Source organism: Mycteria americana, chromosome 16 (genome assembly GCF_035582795.1).
Source record: "Mycteria americana isolate JAX WOST 10 ecotype Jacksonville Zoo and Gardens chromosome 16, USCA_MyAme_1.0, whole genome shotgun sequence".
NCBI classification, from domain to species: domain Eukaryota; kingdom Metazoa; phylum Chordata; class Aves; order Ciconiiformes; family Ciconiidae; genus Mycteria; species Mycteria americana.
Genome location: NC_134380.1, coordinates 2,625,131 through 2,644,932, shown reverse-complemented (window position 1 = coordinate 2,644,932; position 19,802 = coordinate 2,625,131). Strand labels below are relative to the sequence as shown.

Genomic DNA, 19,802 nt, shown 5'->3' with positions numbered 1-19,802 from the left:
CTGGCAGGAGTATCCTGAGCCCTGCCTGCAGCCCTGCCTGCAGCCCTGCCTGCCCCGTGCTGCTCACCACGTCCTGGGCCACCTGCACGTCGCTGGCTGCAAAGGATCCTCACAAGGCAGCCTGTTACAAAGGCATCCTCAGGCAGCAGCCAGGCTGCTCTGTGCCTCAACTGGGGACTTGTTGCACGGTGCTGGGGGAAGCGATGGCTGAAACCCGCCTGTGCACCGGGCCAGGCGGCCCCCTGCAAAGGGGGAGCCAGGTCCGCAGCCCTGCAGGCATCTCCAGCGAGGATAACTGCCATTAACCTCTCCCTTGGAACAAGAAGGTGCAAATGAGCCCACAGTAGCCTCCTTTCTTCTGCCTGAACAAGATTGATTGAAAAACAAATTGGCGCAAATAAAGCATGTAATTAGATTAAAGCCTCTCGCCTGCAGCGGGTGGAAAGCAGCGGCCCGGCGAGCCGCGGCATCGCCCAGCCCCTTCCCACCTCCGCAGCACCCAGCGCGGCTCGGGGGGCGGCCGGCCCCGGCCCCGGCCCCTCCGGCGGCACCGCCCGCACCCCGCACCTCCCTGCGGGGGTCCCCAGGGTCCCAGGCACCGCTGGGGAGCTGCCCTTGCCGGGGCCGGCCGTGCTCGGCGGCCCCCTGCCCAGCCGGGGCCCGATGCGGCGTCTCGGCAGCCGGGTCCGGGCGCGGCTGGGACACAGGAACGGGTGTCCGGGCGCGGCTGGAACGCACAGGCAGCCCTGCCCGTTCGGTCCGGCCCTGGGACCCCTAGATGCTGCGTTCCGAGGGGGAACCACCCCCAGGCACCACCCGAGCCCCACTGTGGTCAGGGCGAGTTTTCTCCCGGCTTCTTGAGCCGCCTGCTGCCAGTTTTGGGATGGGAGGGAATGGGCCTGAACAATTTTTGGTGTTTTGGGACATAGGTGCCCATAGCACCTATGTCCTATGAGCTGTGGCCTCACCAGCATCCCAGTTTTTCCCAGATACAAAGGGAGCGAGCAGGCAGGCTGTGGCCACTGGTGACGCAGTGGGGACAGCCCAGCTGTGCCAGACACTAAAGCACTGGAAAACACCACATGAACATGGGAGCTTTACGGCGCATCCACCCCTGCCTCTGCACCCTCCTCGCCCCTCTCCCAAGAGCAGCCGGCAGCCGGGGCTGGCAGCACGTTTCCTACCCTCTCCCCGCAGGACCAAACCCAGTGCTGAGCCCCGGGAGACTTGGGGGACACGGGGTGCCAGCCCCGACAGCGCTTCATCCCCACCCAGCCCTTCACTGCTGCAAATGCGTCCCCACGCTCTGACCACTGATGAACTCCAGGGTTGCCGCTCCCAGCACCCCTGGGGGAACAGCCCTGCCGAGAGCTGTAGTCAACATGATTAAATACGTTAATAGGAAACCATCTGTCTTCGGGAGCGTTGGCCACCCTATAAATTCCCGGCCTGACAGCAGCTCCCCGGCCGAGCGGGCGCTGCGCAGGACGCGGGGGCAGGACGTAACAAGAGCCGGGGCAAATCAGACTTTCCGCTCCGGGGAAACACGGCAACAGAGAGCCGGTGGTGGGGACAAGGGCTCTGTTTTGCCAAGGGGAATCAACATCTGGAAATGTCCCAGGAAGGGGAGAGAATCAGTTCATTTCACTTCAAAATCATCATTATTATTTTTTTTAGATCGGTTTGACAGTGATGCTGGGCTTGCAAGTCCTTGCTCTGAAGCTCGTGGCTTGGCTATGGTGCCCAGGGCTTGTGGGCACCCAGGTCCTCCCAGTATCAGAAGGATGGTCCCTGAGGTGGCAGCGTCCCAGAGCTGGGGATGTGGGGATGGAGGGATGGAGGAATGGAGAAGAGATGTAGGGATGCAGGAAGCCCTGCGATGGGATTATAAGAGCATGACACAGTTGTGCGTGAAGCTTATCTGCGTATCAGTGGAAGTTTTGTGGTGGTTTGTTTGTTTTTTGGTTTTTGTTTTTTTTTTCCACAGACTTTCTGAAATATTTTGAATTGACCAGAAGTTTCCTCACTGGAAGCCCCTCACTCCTATTGTGCTCACAGCCGTTCACTGCGGATCACCATGAGAAACCTCTTTTCAGGAGGGAGCTGGATGCTGCAGCCAATCAATCAGTCAATCAATCACGCAGTCAATCCATCACCTTGCTTACAGCCTGAGACAAGTGAGAGAATACCCATGCAGGGCTGAATTAATTACTCATTTGGATGGGTACAAAGCTGGAGACCCCCAGACTGAGCCCAGATTTACACCAGAGTGACTGAAATGAGAATTTCGCCTCCTGATTGTACCACAGGCAGCTGTGCAGACCTTCATTCCCAGCCTGTGGGATGCTCCTGGCTCTCCGCAGAGCTCGCGCTCACTGTTAGCGCTTCCTCGGAGTGAAGAGCTGTGATTTTTCTCTCAGTGCAAAGTCCCCCCTGGCCATGCCCCATCCCCGGCTCTGGGAGCATCCTCACCAAAACAGAGCAGGCACGGGCTGTGCCTGCAGCCTTGCAGCTCCTCCCCAGACCGGCCGCCAGCTGGGAGCCCTTCGGGCAGGAGGTGAGCGCTGAGGAGCCCTGAGCCCAGCTCTGGCCAGTCCATTGTGCTGCTGATCCCCTCCAGATGTGCGAGCACTAACACGAGTGTGCACACACATGCACACACTCCTTTTCATTGAATGTCAGTGCTGGGTGATGACCAAGACATGTCGCTACTTCAAATCTGAAAAAAAACCTAAGGCTAGCTGGTACTCTGCTTGCAATTCTGCACATTAAGACTTTGTGATTTCCTTTGTTGGTCATGAGACAAATCTAGTTTGAAATCAGACACCTCCGCAGGCTTTTCCCTTTCAATACATATTGGCTGGCAAAAGCTAAACTCTCTCTTATGTCTTTCGATAGTCCCTTTCGCGTTAAATTTGCAAGGTGCTACATAAGCTGGGTTTTTTGGTGTATTTTTTTCAGTTTGCCTCTGATAAAGGAGATCTGCCCAAGAATCAGCCTCCTGCAGGAGCCTGTGCTCCCTCCGCTCAGTGGAGAGCATCCCTCCCTCCTCCGGGCAGGGTGCTTGTGGCAGTGCAGCGCCCTGGGGACCAGAGCACCCGGCCAGGCCGGCCACTCCGGGGGCTGGCAGGAGGCTGGAGGAGGTTGGTTGGCTGTGCTGTGCCCAGCAGCCAAAGGCTTGTAGCCAGCCAGCCAGCCTAGCCGAGCAGAGACCTGGACCTGCTGAGGTGACTGTGCTTGGGGCTGCCCGTCTGAGATTTGGGAGGGTTGCAATGTTCAACGCACATTGGCAGGGTTGGTTTGCAGGCACCTCAGACAAAACCACGGCACAGGGGGAGACTCCAACCCAACCATCACCCCATGGGGGGCCAGGGCCATGGGAGGCAGGGGGAGATGGAGTTTCAAGGGACATCTCCCCGGCCCCTCTGACACAGCCTCTGAGTCTACATCAGCAAGACGCCATGGGCAGGTGCCACCATCCAAACACGACGACTGTGGTGCAACCCGGCTGCAGAGCTGTCCCTTCCCTCTCTGCTTGCTCAGTGCTCTGGGAAGAAGGGAGGACGTGAACTTCAGCGTGGTGTGGGACTTGCTTCCTCCAGCCCTCCGAGAGACTACCCAAGAGCCACGTTCACGTGCCCATGTGCAAGCACAGCATGATGAGCCAGGTCTTCTCTGGCCAAGCCGATGGCACCCATTGCATTTGCCCCTGTGCGTACAACACCAGGGAGAGATTTGCCACTGACTTCACCTGGGGCTGGAGCTGGTCCAGTGGTTTAGATAAGCATTCGGGAAGGGGCCAGGGAGCAGCGGTTTGGCCCCGTGTCCTGTCCCGATCAGAAGAGCTACGCAATGCCAGCAGCCCATCCCCACGCTGTCATTTTCCAAGCAAGCCTCGCACCCCTCGCAGATGTTGTGGAGGCAGCTGGCGGCTCACATGGCGTTGACTCCTTGTTTCCAGCTGCTGCAGCTCATTAAAAGGAGCTACGGTACATTTAATCCTTTCCTAATGTCACTTTTCCCTTGAAGCTGCTGCTGCAGGGATGATCACAGTGTTTATGTGACCATGAGCAGGGGTGACAGTGGTCCACAGCCTCTGCTTGGGAGTGGAGATGTGGAGCCAAAAAGACCACGTTCCCACAGGGATGCACAGGTACAGGCTGGCCAGGGGGCTGGAAATAAGGAGGTGGCTCCCAGCTGCCCAAACCATGAAATTCAAGCACAGCCCCTATAGCCACGGCGGGAGCAAGTGATTTAATTCAGCTTTGAATGGCACCTGGTGAGGTTTTGCTGGGGTGCTGTGACCCACCTGAAATCTGCATATTGCCCTTCTGCTGTGGGATGGACGAGTCCCATTCCTGCTGCACACCCCCATGATTGCCCCAGGGGTGATGGTGTGTACCTGGGAGCAGGGGACTCACCAAGGGTGGCCTTGCATCGCCCCATTTCATCTAGGCATGGGCAGGCAAAAATTAAAGCCTTCAACCTTCAGACAAAAGAAGACTAACCCTTTTGTAGGGCAGGACTACTCTGACTACCAGCAAGTGATGCTGAGACAGGAGCACCAGCTCATCAGAGAGGCCAATTTTCCCCATTCCTGGCTCTTGGTGGAGGCTTCTTGGCTAAAATTCGGAAATTTCACCCCAAAGCCCAAGTCTGTAAGTAGTGAAAAGCCAGCTGCCGCCTGGAAGGGATGCACAGCTCTGCCATGGGATGGGATGAGAAGAAATCAGGGGGGTTCCCGAAGCTGGGACATGAATGTAGGGTGGCGGAGAGGCCAGGGAGCACCACGGAGGTTGCAGGGGGAGGTTTGCGTGGGGCATGCGTGTGCAGGTACACACACGGTGCACAGGGAAGGAGTGGGTGGCATGGGAGCGGTGGCTTGTCCCAAGCACTCCCAACGATGCGTGGCACGGTGGTGGGGGCTCTGCACCACGACAGCACCAGGGACCACCCGGCCGCGCGAGGCTGATAGAGAGCTCTCCCCCTGGGGAACAAATGTTTTCAAGTGAATGTTTTCTACTATTTCCTATGAAGTTTCTATTTTCCCGGACTGAAGCCATAACCTTTGCGTGTGTTTTTTCCAAGTGAGACACAGAAGCAGGAACAGTCTTGAAAGTCTCAGACAGCCCATGGGATTGGGGCTTTTTTTTTGAGTTTTTTTTTGTTTTTCCTTGAAACTATTCCAGATTGTTCCAGAGCAGAGACCTGACTGCCCATCTCCCTTCTCCAAGCTGCTTCTGGAAGGTATTAATCATCGTCGCATACCACGGCGTGTATCCACCTCTGCGCTGGTTCCCTGCATGCTCTGGGAAAGCTGCAACCTGCAGCCAAGCTGCTTCAGGTCCGTGCACATCGAGGGAGCCCCAGAGATCGCTAAGGGGGCGGGGGGGGTCCCTTTTTTGCATGTACAACCATTCTTTTCCTCACCAGCCAGGAACAAAAGGGCCCAGGCAACACCTTGAGCCCAAACGAGTTTTGGAAAGTCCAGATCTGGTTTTGAAACTGCGGAGGCCGATTTCCAGGGGAAAACCATGCAAAGTTGCATCAATCCAATCACCTGGTTTTATTTAAGCCCACTAGCTGAAATCATCCACCTAAGGTAATCATTTCCAAGCCAATCTGGATTCGATTCAGATAAGACAACAACTGACTGGCAGCTTTGTAAACCTTTCCCCCCCACTGTTATTTTTTTTTGCCCTTTCACTGTGGCCCCTTCTGCATCTCTGAACGGGACCAGAAAAGGACGGGGTGGTAGCAAGAGCTTTCCTTGCCTGGCCATGAAAATGAGAAGCACCCGCTCCTCATCCTCCAATCTTCCGGCATGGGAAAGCATGAATGCATTTCATCTAAACAATTCAGTTTTGGACTCTTTCCCCAAATTGATTCAGACCTCTGAGAGCTAAGCGGAGCCAGGCAGGACCCCCCACGCCAAAGTTGACATTGTTCCACTCCTTGTACCAAGGCCAGCTTTGGCCCATGCTCTTTTGAAATTTACCCCTCGTTGACTCAGAGCGGTGGTGATGCTAACTTGGCTCTCGGCGAGGAAGGTGCTTTCTGTCCTGCATAGCTATGAGCAAAGGAAATAAAGCAGCATCTCTCCCAGAACTTGCTGAACCCAAAGTCTCCCACTAATTTCTTTCTCCATCTCTAGAACTCTTTTGCTCCCATACCATGGGAGCTTTGGCACGCAGACACACCGATTTAAGGATTTGCCAAGAAAACACCACGAATTTCAGCAGGATGCTTCAGGGTGGTGGTGGCAGATGAGTGATGCCAAAACCTGGGACCGCCTGATGCTCCCCGCTGAGTGGAAGGAATGAAATATGGAGGGTTCAAGCTCCCTGGACAAAACGGTGCTTAAAAAGTCCAATAAAAATCACTGCAAGATGAATTATGATCGGATGCCGGGCCCATCAGATTGCTCAGCTTGGCTCGGCCTCGACTGGGCTTTCACGGGGAGGCGGTGCGAGCGGCTCCTGGTGAGATGGATTGGTCCCGGGTCGCCCCTCTGGGCAGGAGCAGGGAGATCCGGCCCTCCAGTGACATGGGGGTCCAAGAGACGCTGCCGAGTCATTTCTCATGGCTCACAGGCTGTTAGGACGCCCGGCTCGCTCCCAGTCCGTGGATAACCCTCTCCCAGCCTCCAGAGAGGGGTCCCTTTGCTGAACAGAGGTCTCTAACCCTGCTGAGATGTTCTCAGTTACAGACTTTATGCAAACCCAGTTGGGCTTGGGCAGATCCCTAAATAACCCTTCTCTCCAGGGCAAGGATGCAGAGTTATGGACCTTGCTCCTTCCCCGATGGAGCCATTTGCTTCCCTGATCTGCGAGGGCTCAGGGCTGGAGGCTGCATCCCTGCCAGCAGCACCAGGGAGAGATGGTCCCTGTGTAGCAAGGCTGGAAGGTGTTTCAGATGCCTACCCAAAGCCTTGGTCAAAGGTGAGGGGCACGTCCTGACCGACATGCCTCTGATCCCCACAGCCATCCCTGTGGGCACTGCCCTAGGCAGATGCACGGGTGGCAGGGAGCACCTGGCTCTCCCCACTGGCTGCACAGGGACCTGCTCTTCACCAAAGTGGCCACGTTTGGTGCCTAAAATAAGCTGTGCACCCCCTTGTTCTGCTCAAGGGTCCTATCACTACAGGCTCTATGCTTTTGCCTTGCTCACCCTGGCCCTGCTTGCTGTCCAGCCGAGGGGCCATGGAGGCAAATAGCCCAGCACCAGCCCCAGCCCACGTGGCACAGTGCCTGGTGCTGAGCTGGTGGCCGTGACTCGCAGCCCGGGACTGCTGCGGGTCACACTGCCACAGCACATCAGCTCAGGGCAGGCACTGATGAAGGCTGTGGCCAATCGAGGTGGCACGTGGAATTTGGGATGGCCGAATGCAGCTGCCCCAGTTGGCATTAGCCCAGGACAGTGCAGGGAATTCAGGGAAAGGAGCTGTTTCCCTGGCTGTGTTGGTATTTGCATGGAGCACATAGGTGGGAGATGTGTCACCCCCAAACCGCTCCCCACCCGTTAATCGTGGGGGCAGCAGGGCTGGGACTTCAGCGGCACTTTCCTTTCAGCCGGGATGTTGCCTGATGGATGTGGATAAATGCAGCTTCCTCCAAGCCCTCGCCTGCATCCAATCCCTCTTGTGGTCACGCTCTGGGAAGATGCGAGAGGACATGGGGACTGGCAGGGAAAAGTCTGTGAATAATAGGGAATGTCCTCAGAAAGGCCCTTATGGACTGATGAACAGGGACGGGCCCAGATAAACAGGCTCCTAACAGCAGCAAAACAGCATTGAGGGATCTCTGGCCAGTTCCAGCTGAGGGACACTGCTCAAGTGTCACCTCTTCCCACCAGCTCCAAGGCTGGTAGGTGGCTTAGCAGGGCAACCTGTGTGGAAAGCTGATCTGAGGGATGCTTCCAACCATGATGATGAGGCAAAGCAATCATTTACTCACTCAGAAATGCACCCCATGCTCTGCAACCTGACCTCAAGCAGGGGAGGGAATGGCATGAGCCAGGTCCTGCCTTCAGGAAAGGGCTGGGGCTGCTGCTCTGGGTGGGAAGTGTCCTGGCCCCTGGCAGGAAGGAGCCCAAGGAAAGGAGACTCCACCAAGGACCACAGACACCCAAGGGTGACTTGGGAAAGCCAGCATCTCCCCCACACCCCTGATGACCCTCGGTGGGTCAGTAGAGCATGCCAGGGCAGGCAGATGCAGGGTGGGATGTGTGTCCCCATGGGAAGGCTCCCACCAAGCAGAGTCCCTGGCAGGGACAGACAGCCTGTCTGGTGCCGGGGCTGGATGGAAAGGACAGGAATCCCCAGACCCCCGGGTTCTCTGTTACACCAGCCCACAGCACCCTACGAAGCTCATCCACACAGAATGAGGTTCTGGGTGGGAGGTGCCCAATGTAAGTGCAGGGGCTGCTGCTTCTCCCAGGGGCAGCGATGGTGCGATGAGACCCCAGTACGGAGACACTGTAGCTCCATGCAGGGCTTCATCTCAGGAACCAAGCTCCTTGCAGAAAGGGCTGTGAGAAGCCACCTCTGCATCTCCCTGGCTGCGAAACCTCCACGTTCGTTGGCAGAGCCTGTGATAAACCTGGTGGCATCGTGGTACAAGAGGTCTGCTCTGCCATCCCTGCCACAGGCTGGGAACAGAGCAGGTTTGGGAAGCTATGAGGGGAGGAACAGATGGATCCTGGTGTGGAGTATAAAATCTCAGTGTTCCCAGGCGATGAGACAGAACATTTAGTCTGCAAGTCCCTGCTAAATAGCAGGAGCCTGTGAGAAATCTGGTATTTCATCTGTTGAGCTTTTGTATTTAAGCAATGCTGGGGTTTATTATCACCTGATGGAGAATGAAAGCACTCCCCTGCAGGGCTGCAAGGGCCAAGTGGTGCTCGGCTCCCCGCTCGACGTGTTCAGTTCGTAAATGGTGATGCCAAGTGCCAAAGGCCCCATCCCCAAAGATGTGGCAGGTGAAGACGCTCAATTTGACATGATGACACTGTGGAGCACAGCTTGCCCCAGCAGGACCCAGGTAAACCCTTCAGATCCTGTTCTGCTGCCATCCACCTTCTGCCGCAGAGGGGACCGGTTGGGATTGAGCCTCTCCTGCAGTGCACACTCAGCAGAGCAGCGGGCACGTTTTCTGGAGGTCCCGCTGATCCTTAAACTACTAGCGGATATGCTCTATCTGCCTATAAATCTTGCACGTATCAGCAGCACAGTCCTTGTGGATGGGAAAAAACAGTCCTCATTTAAACATCTAAAAGTCTCGGCTAGACCCTGGGCTTCCTTTATAGCAAGGGGTGAAACAGGGAGTTGCAGACATAAATTTATCTCCCACAGAACGAGATGGGGAGAGGGAAGCCCGCTCTACCCAATGCATCCAGCACATTTAGCTGGCATTGCTGGGAGACACCTACAACATTGCACCGAACTGTAGTGTTGGGATAAAGGAAAGAGTGGCAGGGGCTGCAGGAGCTGCCGGCTCTCACGATGCTCATGAGAAGACCTGGGGTGTGCCTGCCAGTCCCAGGGGCTTGGCCAAGGTGGGGACATCCCCGCACTGAGTCCTCTTGCAGCCAGGACAAGATGGGAGGTTTAAGGGGAGCTTTGGGGAGGAGCTCTCTGTGGCTGAAAGAAGACAGTGAGATGCACTATGGCATGTAATTAAGCTCCTGAGGAGTTGGGGAAGAAGATTTCTCTTGATGGGAGTGGGTAACAGAAGCTGGTATTGTCAGGAAACAGTGTTGTAAGGAAGAGAAGACCTGCCCCTGCTTGGCTTCAGGATAGGTAGGATAGTCTCTATTCCTAAAATAGCTCAATACTTCATTGTGATGGACTCACCAAACTTCACATCTCATGGCGGCACCTAATTAATAAGGCAAGGCAGCAAAAGGGCTGATCACCAGAACCTGAGCTAAAAGCATGCTGGCTGGGGCAGGTTTTTGGTGTGTCTTCATGCTCCTCTCAGCCCTGCAGGTCAGTGGAGACACTTTAAGAAGCACACACAAAGCAATAGGCACAAACCCGACGCTGCAAGATATTTCTTGCTCGTACCAGCCTAAGACAAGACAGTGAAACACAGAGTTGCTGTTGCTGTGTTTACAGGCGGCAAAACTTGTCCTTTAAATCAGTCCTACAGAAAACCCTGGGCTTCACCTTCCCGTGACACAGGGGACTGGAGACCTTGCTCCTTTGCTCCCTGGGTTTCCCATCTTGGGAAGAGCTCCTGAGCATACAGCAACACCCACAGCCTGTGTGAAAAGCCCTGCCACGGGGCGAGCCTTGGCTCAGAGTTCAATTCAAGGTGACGCCCATCACTTTTAGTACAAAAATCCTTAATTTATGAACCCTCCTACACTGGTGAGACGAAAGTAAACAGCCTTTACACCCCGTGTCCTTCACAACCACGGCGCTGTTCAAATACCCCGGGAATCTGCAGGCAGCAGGACAGAATAAGTCACCGTTTCCCGGGGCCCTCCGGCTCCTGCTGTCATCCCCTGCTCAGACCCGTCTGACCCCGAGGGAGCTGGGGACAGGAAAGTCCCTTGGTGACATGGTGGGGGCAGGTGTCGATCCCTCTGGGGGTGTAAATCAGGAGGGGAGGATGGTGGGGCGTCGGTGCAGTCGTGGCGGAGATGGGGTGTACAAAGAGAGGCGTTGAGCCCCGGGTCGGCATTGCACGGGTTGTATTTGGCGCCCGGACAAGGTGAGGGGAAACGGGAGGATACATGCAGCGTGATGTGCCAAAGCTTTCTCAGGACGATCCTCTGTATTGCAGCTTGCACAAAGGTGGTGATCCAAGTCCATTGCGGCTGCACCGCTGTCCCCAGGCTGCAGCCACTACTGCAGGACCTTTTACTGCAGGACCTGCTGCTGCAGGGCCTCCCACTCTGAGCTAAGATACTTCCCCCTGCTCTTACAGTCACTGGCCTTGAGACACATCTGAGCACAAATGTCCCCAGCCACAGCCGTGTCCCACCCCCAGGACCCGCAAAGCCGGGTGTGAGACACATTGCTGTTAACGTACACAGGTACATCAGCACCTAAGATTGCTCAGCACCAGAAATACACGGATCTAGGCAAAAAAAAAAAAAAAAAGGAAATGCTCATATGCAGCAGTAAGCAACGCTTAGGGGTTTTGTTCTCTTTTGGGGGAGTTTTGGTTCTCTAGTCCTCCTCCACCAGAAAAACTCAGCTGGACTGTTCTCTTACCCTCTTAGGGCTCTTCTACTTGGGTAGGTAACCAGTCAGCTTTAATAGTCAACCAGTAGTGGTCTTGAGTCCTTACCTCTTTTCCATCAAGCATTGGTCCCACTTTGGGTAACCCCTGTGTGCTTATAGATTTAGCCACCTCTGGGAAAATCTTTCTGCATCTTCCCTACACTCCCACGTGCTCCTAGAAACACCCAGTTCTCGGGATGCTGCATGCTTGTTCCAAACACTCGGACATTTTGGGCATAAAAGGAAACCACTTGTCCCAGTGCAAACAACAGAATTTATGTATTAATTTAATGCAATTTCATGTCAGGCAGATGATTGCTCAAAAGACATTTACCATCAAGATGCTTTAAAAGAAGAGACAACGTACCTGCAGGTTCCTCTGTGCTGCTGGCAGCGGTGGTGGGGGGAGCGGCGGGGATCTCTGTGCAGGACAGCGAGAAGCAGGCAGGAAAGGAGAGGAGATAAAAGAAGGAGGCGTTATTCCAGACCCCAAAGAGCCTGGCCCCTGCACACACCATGTTTGCCCTTCCCAACCATGTCTACCAGCAAAGGGAGTTTCCCAACCATGTCCTCCAGCAAGGAGCCTTGCAAGAGCCCCAGCAACCAGCACACCAGGACCGCACCCTCTGGGGAGCTGAGCCTCCCAAAAGGGTGTGGGAAAGGATTTTTTAAACCAAAAATTTTGGCTTGTGGCTAAAAATAAATGAAGATACAGCCAGTCAGGTAGCTGATACGGTACCACAGCCAGCAATTGCTATGGTGGCCAGCCGCAGCCCGCTGCAATTGCTAGGTCCCAGTTTGTACCCAGGGTGAGGGATGCCCTTGCAGGGCTCAGAGGGTGCCTAAGCCAGGCAGGGCGGTGTGGCTGCCCGCTGCGCGGTGCCCAGCCCCAGCAGGCAATGGGAGTGTTGCTGCCTCTCCCTGTCCCTGGGCTGTCCCTTCCAGTTGCTGTTTCCATCCATGTCTGAGGCAGTGCCACCACTCCTCTCACGTGAGATAGGATGCGGGTAAAGTATTGCATCTGTCTGCTGGGATGCAAGTGTTATCTCACACATTCAAAAGAAACACAAATATATCTGGTGCCAATGCAATGGTCCCTGGTTTTGATTTGGGGCCGGCTTTGCATAGCTGAAACCACATAATGTTCTGGATCTTCATGCCCAAGTCTGACTGTGTTTGTTGATGTTAAAAAGGATGGACTGCAGCTGGAGCATATTATATGGTCCCATCTTTGGCAAGGCGATCTCTTTTCCCCAGTGCACATACGCAGCTCTTATGACTGACATCTTTTGCGCATTTAGGGCACAGTGCTGCGATTTCTGTGCATCCCTGGGAATCCTGGCAGGGGAACACCCTACCAGTCCATTTTGAAAGTGGAATTTAGGCACCAGCTGGGGTTTGGCATCTGCCTCCTTCTGCTTTTGCTCTCGGGAGCCTGCCTGGCCACAGAGGCAGGGTTTGCTTCGGTCTGTCTGCATTGCAGTGACAGCAGCTCATCGGGGTGCAGCCCGATTAGCATTAGATGACTTTCTGAGTTGTTCACCCTCACGCAATTAAACACAGGCACAAGCCCATGTGAAACACATGGTGCATAATCAGGCGGTACATGAACAGCCAGCACAGCCGTCCCGAAGCTGGTGGCTGGATGGGTGCTCGTGCCTGCCTGCATGGGCTGCTATCCAGACAGACCCCACTGGTGTCTTGTTTATTCCCCACGGGGTGATTTTTGCATGGCTATAAGTCTTTGGGACTTAAGCGGTGGTAAATCAGAGAGTAACTGTGCTCTTGCAGATAATATGGACAGACCCTTGCTAGGTGCAGTGTACCTGTGCCCTCCCAGTGCCAGGTGGAAGAGCAGTGCAGGTAGGGATGGAGAACAAGTGCCCTCCACTACGCATGTATGAAATATGTGTGAAATACACACCCCCCCCCCCATGTAGGATATGCTGACTGACATTTTTCAAGGAGGAAAATGTGCTGGTTTGGGTTTTTTTAGGATGAGAGAATTGTGAGTTGCTCATATCCTCATTTTAACTGCTTTAGCATTGTACGTGCAGCTCAACCTCTCAACAACTGCACAGTGGCTTGGTAGCCAGAACAGAGCGTTGCTTGAAAAATGTTTTGACTAAAATTTTTGGCCCCTTGGAAAGGACGTTTTGCAGTACCACACAAGTAAGGGGCTCTCACGAGTGCTGGGATAGTGGCTGGGTTGCAGGGCCAGGGCAGGGCAGCCCTGCCAGGCTCACGCCAGCGGGCAGCCTTGAGCATGCCGATTCGGCAGCTGGCGTGAGCACAGCCCGGCTCCGAACGCCTGGTTGGATCGTGTTGAAATTCTGTGTCTGTCTTTATTTAGTGCAATGAATCCCAAGGGAGGTGATGCAAGGAACAATTTACCCTCTGATTTACCATGGCCCTGGGGAATGATTAATGATAAACCTTTGCGCATACTTGCTGCAAAGCATACCGGAGTCATGACTGTAGCATCTTGGGGAAACAAGCATCTGGTTTGAGCTCTTGCCGTCCCATTGCGACACGGGGAAGAATGAATCTCAAGTGACCAAAAACCACCCTGGAATGTATGTTTTCTTCAGCAGGAGAAGGTGGAGAAAGGGTATCTGCCCCATAATTTGGAAATGGCCATCCTGAGAGGCAGATGCTGCAAGGGGACAGTGCGGGAGCAGACTGTGGGTTCCCAACAAAGACTTGATTCTTTCAAACTTCACTTTTCTCTTCCCATTGTGCCTTTTTTCCCCTTTTAGCAGCAGGGAGTCAGCCTCAAGGGGAGCAGCCCCTCCTTCCCAGCCCGTCCCAGGCACCGTAATTTTATTTTGATGCTTCGTTTCATTAGGGCAGGTGGAAACGTCTCTCGCAAGGTGCATAAGCTACTGAATGATCCAACAACAGCAAAACCAACAGGCAGCAGAGAGAAGCACTGGGGTAAAGCACACCTTGCCCGGGCAGTGAGCACTCAACAGGGACTGAGTGGGGATGTGGAGGTTTGCAGAGCAAACGCTCCAACGGAGAGACTCTGGGAGCTGTACCTGGTGCTTGCTGCTGTTGTTTGAAGAGCAGAGGATGAGAGCAGCCTTGGGAAGGCAAATTAAAAGCAAACCCAAGGAAGCAGATGGTAAAACAGCCCATGTTTCTGGGTGGGTTGTGTGAGTGTAAGATACCTTTAGCAACCCAGGTGCTATTGGCTGTGTTACTGTGATGGCAACTCGTTCAAACCAGCAGCTCCTCTGACTTGAGCTCTGTGCCAGTGCAGCACACAGCCTGATTTTGGAGAGGAAAAACCTGTTTGTAGTGATCTGCCTTAGCATCCAGACCTGATGTGGTACCCCAAAGCAAATGTGCTCTCAGGGCACTTTTGCGCTGTGAAGCAAGATCAAATTACCGGCAAATTGGGCTGTAGCTGCACTCACACAACCCACCCAACAAGGCAGATGAGCTACTTGGAAGCTACGGGTGAATTTTGGACTATATGCCCTACTGTGGGCAGTGCGGCTAGCAGGGGTACCCAGGCAGCTCCATCCCCTGAGCACTGCCCGTCGGCACATTATGCGGTGGGGTTAGTAGCCATCCAGCCTGGGCAGTGGCTCCTGCGGGTTTATAAAGGTTAATATCTCTAATCTACAGACATCGAAAGAGCGATCCACCTACTTATGCAGGGGGCAATGGGAGACCGGCTTTGCTGGTAGCCTTTGGCGCATCGATTGCACGTGATGCCGGTGACACCGTCTTTACAGGGACATTGGCCCGTGGTTTGGTTACAGGTTTGGCCGGCAGCGCCCACGGGATGGCAATCGCACTCTGTGGGGGAACACACAACAAGAGGGTCAGGGGAGAGGAGAGCGGATCAGGCAGCGTTGCGGCGTCGGCGGGGAGCGGGGTGAGTGCCGCGGGATGCCGGCAGCTCTCGCGGCACGGCTCCACCTTCTCTGCAGCTGGCGCTGGCCCTCCGGCAAACGTCCCATCCAGCCAGCGGCCGCACTGACCTGAAACAGAGGTGGCATTTGGCAGAGGGGGTGCGCGTTGCTTGGGTACAGAGGGGATAGCACTGGAGAGGGGATGGCCCGGCCACAGCCAGTCCTGCTGCGGAGATGGAACTGCAGCCAGAACGTCTTGCCCGGGGCAATGAGTGCTCTACAGATCCAGGGAGGCAGCGTGGGGTGTCCCCGCTCAAGGTTACCCACCCACGGACACTGCAACTGCCTCATCCCATGGGTGCTGTCATCAAGAGTTTGCAGGAGTTGAAGATGAGGGGAGCAGGCAAGTGGGCACTGCCGGAGGACTCTGGGAGCCACAGCGCCCGCTGCCCCCACCCCGGTCAGCTTCAAACTCCCTTGGGCTCCCTGGAGCAGTGGTGGGGCTGTAAGGAAGAGGTACAAAATCAAGGAGCATTTCATCGCCCCTTCAGCACCTGAGATCTGAGGCAGGAAGCGATTGCTTTTGGAGATGTTGGGAATTCATTTCACGTGCACTACAAAAAAAAAAAAGCCAAACCTCCTTTCAGTGCTTTTGCTCGAGCCCTTCCCTGCTGAGCAGCATCCCCGGCAGCTGGCACTGAGGGCGCAGGAAGGAAATGCCCTTGTGGGATGCAGGCGGGCTGGAGGACCTGCTGTTCCCGGCCAGATGGATGGAGGCTTGACAGCAGAGCTGGGCAGATGTGAAGGGTTTGGCAGGGGATGTAAATACTGCACTTGAAATCATTCACCATCTCATTTCCCACAGTGGGACTTACCGGCGCAGCTGTTTGTTAAAAAAAAAAAAAAAAAAAAAAAGCCAAAAAAAAAAAAAAAGGCATCGGGGCTTGTTATCATCACTGCTCCAAAAGGATTATGGCCTCGCACATTTGTTAACAGCCCTCATTTCTAAGAGCTGCAAGCGCCGTGCCAGACTGCGGTCTGCCCCTGCTGAGCAGTGGCAGGGAAAGGCAGGAGAGCTTTCCTTTTCTTGTGCAGCATCCTCGGGAAGGAGCAAGCCAAAACCCTCCCTGGGGAGCACTGATCCTGCTCTCCTTCTGCCCCTCAGGGGAGCTGCCTGCCAGAAAGAGGGTTTGGGGGAAAACCTGCTCCGCTGCCCAAAACCTGGAGGGGGCTGGTCTGTGGGTCAGGACCTGTGCGAGTGTCTCCATGGGCTCCAGCGGCTGGGCTTGGCTTTCAAACACTCCCAAATCCCCCAAATTGAGCATATCACTCCCATGAGGGTTTGTGCTGGACCCTACAATGCTTCATGGTTTGTCTTGCACCCCCCTGGCTCTGAGACACCCTAAATCTGCCTCGTTTGGGGACGGCAGATCACATCCCATGTTCATTTGTGTTGGGTGTCCAAGTTTTGGTGTTTGGCTGGAGTTTCCCTCCAACCTGCCCCAGCACCATCCTGCTCCTGCTCTCTGCACCAGCAGCCCCCAGTTTGACCTTTACTGGGCAGAAGCTCCCAGGCTGCTTCCCCTCCCAGCAGGGTTTGGATGTCCCCTTCTCCCTTCATGGGGCATCCCGTCCCCTCGCAGCCCACCCCAGAGCATGAGCAAACTGCTGCCATCCCCCAGCTCCACCAGTGCTGGACGGGAAGAGATCGAGCCTTGCCAAAACCTGATGATTTTTCACATGGGAGGGGAAAAAAAACCCCAAAACCAACGAAGCTTTTGCTTCTTTTCTCCTCTAGCACTTCTGATTTGGGGTTCTTGATTAAAAGTCCTACTCTCCCGCTCTGCCTTGAGCTGCCTCTGGGAACCAGCCACTTGCAAACCTGCCCGTAGCAGAAAACTTGCTTTTCTACCAAACCCAGTTTTGACTGGAAAAGTTTTAACATTAAATCAGTGTGGTTGGTGATGAGTGCAGAAAGCAGAGCGACGTTTAGGTGGGAAAACCTGCATGCTGCAGCCCCAAGGGATGGCTTCAATATTGCTGGGGGAGAGGAACTAGGAATACATCAAGCAAGAGCCTGAAGAAGGAACAGGACAGAAAAGAGTTAAAGAAGAGTAGAGAGGCAGGAGTTAATACAAAAATAAGCAAATCAGGGAAGGGTTACACAAGAAGAGGCAAAGGGCAGGAGGATGGGGAGGAACATGCCTCATGTTTCAGGCGTCCCCTCTGGGGCTGCGCGTGCTGGTTTCAGGCATCGCCTGCAAACCCCCATCCTGTGAGTAATCCTCCCCCATGTGAACGGATTACACTGATTTCAGTGGGACCGCTTGGATGAGAGAGGGGAAAAAAAAAAAAAAGAGGAAAAAAAGCCTTCGTGATGAGTAAAATTTACAGAATCTTGGAGGACGGGCTGCAGAGCACAGAGCGCTCTTTTGGACACCACATAAATAAATAGCGATGCTGCTGCTTCCTTCCTTCATGAGGTAATGCCTCGGCACAGCTTGTCCAAAGCTGCCGTGGTTATTTTTACAGCCGTATCTGTCTGAGGTTGTCTACTCTGTCCCCGAGCCAGCCTCCTGCGAGCGCTCTGCAGCACGGGTGTTAGCCATGTCCCTATGGGCACGCGTGATGTGCCCAAGGTTACAGAGTAGACAAATGGCGGAGGAGCTGGGAATCACTAGCCCGTGGTCCAGGACCTCACCGTGAGAAACGCCTGGCTGATTGCTGGTAGCTCCCTCTGACGCGCCATGGGGTAAATCCTCTCTGGGTGTAGGGATGTGCTTTCTGCCACCGGTCCCCAACTCTTGGTTGCAGCACGGGACCCTGCGAGTCTGGGACAACTGCCTTGGGCCGCAGCACTCCCGCTCCTTGAACACCTGCCCCCAATTTGACTTTTCTATCTTCCAGAAAACTCTCCGAATCAGCAGCAACTCAATGCTCCTGGTGCGGGGAGGCAGGAGGTAGTCTAAGCAGCGTCTGCAGATGTACATTTGCCGTCCCTGTCCCGGAGGAACTGAACCAGTGCCAGCAATTAGGAGCAATTAAAGGCAATTTGCAGTTCCCTGGCCAGTGCAAACACTTGCAGCCAGCAATTACAGGCTCTTCTCCTTCCCCAGCCATGGAGTAGCTGGGCTGCTGGTGGTTAATGCTGATTTTTCCAGTACAGTTCACATTCCTTTGGGTTGTAACCCCAAATTGAGGAAAGACTGCCCTAGAGTCGCAAAGCGGGTGCGATTGGTGCAAACACCCCTTTGGCATCCTCACTGCCTTTCCGACAGGCGCCTTTTGATTCACAAAACATGTTGTCGTGCCCGGACTTCCCCGGGTGCAAGTGTTTGTCCGTCACCCGCCGCGATGCGTAATATCAGCAGTCCTCTGCACTGAGCAGAGCAGAGACCATGAGGCAGCAGAGCTGAGAAAACCTCACTGATCAGGCAAGGAGGGTGCCTGGGCCATCATTGGAGATAATAAGGAGGATAACAGCTGATTTCTCCTCTGTAGCCTCATGCCTTGCTTAAAAGAATCACTCCATAGAGGAGGATGCAATGGTGCGGTGAGTGAGTTGGGAGAGGAGCAAACAGGAATGACGGTGGTGCAATAAAACAGAGTATCTTTAGTCTGTCAGTTCACACGGCATCGGGGTAAGGAAAATAACTGTCATGATTTAGTTCTTTCAGAAAGTCTTCAAGAAAAATCTTCAATGAGTGTCTGTGGCAGAGATGACCAGGAATTACTAGTGAAAAATGAAGTTATTTTGTGCTTAAAAATCTGGCTGTGGAGGAGAAAACAAGGAGCAGGAGTATATGGTGAGGTTTTAATGGGGAATGAGGGTAGCAACGGGAGTGCTTCTGCCCGCAAAAGCTGATTTTTCTTGTATGATAACCATGGCCTGGAAAGCAGGGAGCTAACAGCATTTCTAGGTGACCACCTTCAGCTGGGCTAGTCCAGACGTGAGGAGACCATGTAGGTCTTCTGTGAGACCTACCAACGCTGGCCGAATGGGTGAGGGGATAGCAGACAAAAACCAGTGCACAGAAGGAGGCATAATTGGAAAGAGGGAACAGGATGGCTCATACACGCTGAAGGGTCCCAATTAACTGCAGCCACTCCAGGAAAAGATCTAGGAGTCAATGAAACATCTGGCTGATTGCAACGGAGCTCAGAAGAGCAACAAGATAGTAGGTTGTATTATGAAAGGGGTAGAGAGTAACACTGAATATAATATCATGACACTATAGAAATCAATAGTACGTCCTCAGCTGGGAAACTGGAGTGAAAGGCACGGAGAGGCACCCATCTGAGGGCGATGGAAAAGATTAGAAATGCCTTGCCAAGAGACGATGGAGGGATGCCAAGTAATGCACCACGCCGAGAAGGTCAGACAGGTGCTCCTCTTCACTGGTCCTTAAAATACAGGAACAAAGGGACATTCAATGCATTTAAAAGGCAACCTTTTTCAGTGATAAAAGGAAATGCTTCTTTGCACTGCACGTAATTAACTCGTAGAACTCATGCTATGAGACACCATGGCAAAGGCCCAACAGGATTAGATAGGCCTATGAATGAGAACATCTGTAGTTACATTAGCTGGGATTAATATATATACGGATATAAGCACTCCAAGCCAGCTACTAACTGCCTGCAGTTAGGAAGAGATTTCCCCTGGGGGCACGCTATTGCAAAACTCTGTTGTAGAGGTTTGG

The 19,802-nt window shown here is 54.1% G+C and overlaps 1 protein-coding gene across 1 annotated transcript in view; it reads right to left on the bottom strand.

Moving 5' to 3' along the window:
• The window catches only part of NTN1 (netrin 1), a 104,701-nt gene that overhangs the window by 17,805 nt on the left and 67,094 nt on the right, over positions 1–19,802 (bottom strand). The window contains exons 3-4 of the mRNA XM_075519191.1: positions 14,894–15,043; positions 11,601–11,654 (exon numbers count right to left, since the gene is read on the bottom strand). Of these exons, the coding sequence (XP_075375306.1) occupies positions 11,601–11,654; positions 14,894–15,043 (204 nt within the window). The remainder of the gene's footprint in view (positions 1–11,600; positions 11,655–14,893; positions 15,044–19,802) is intronic.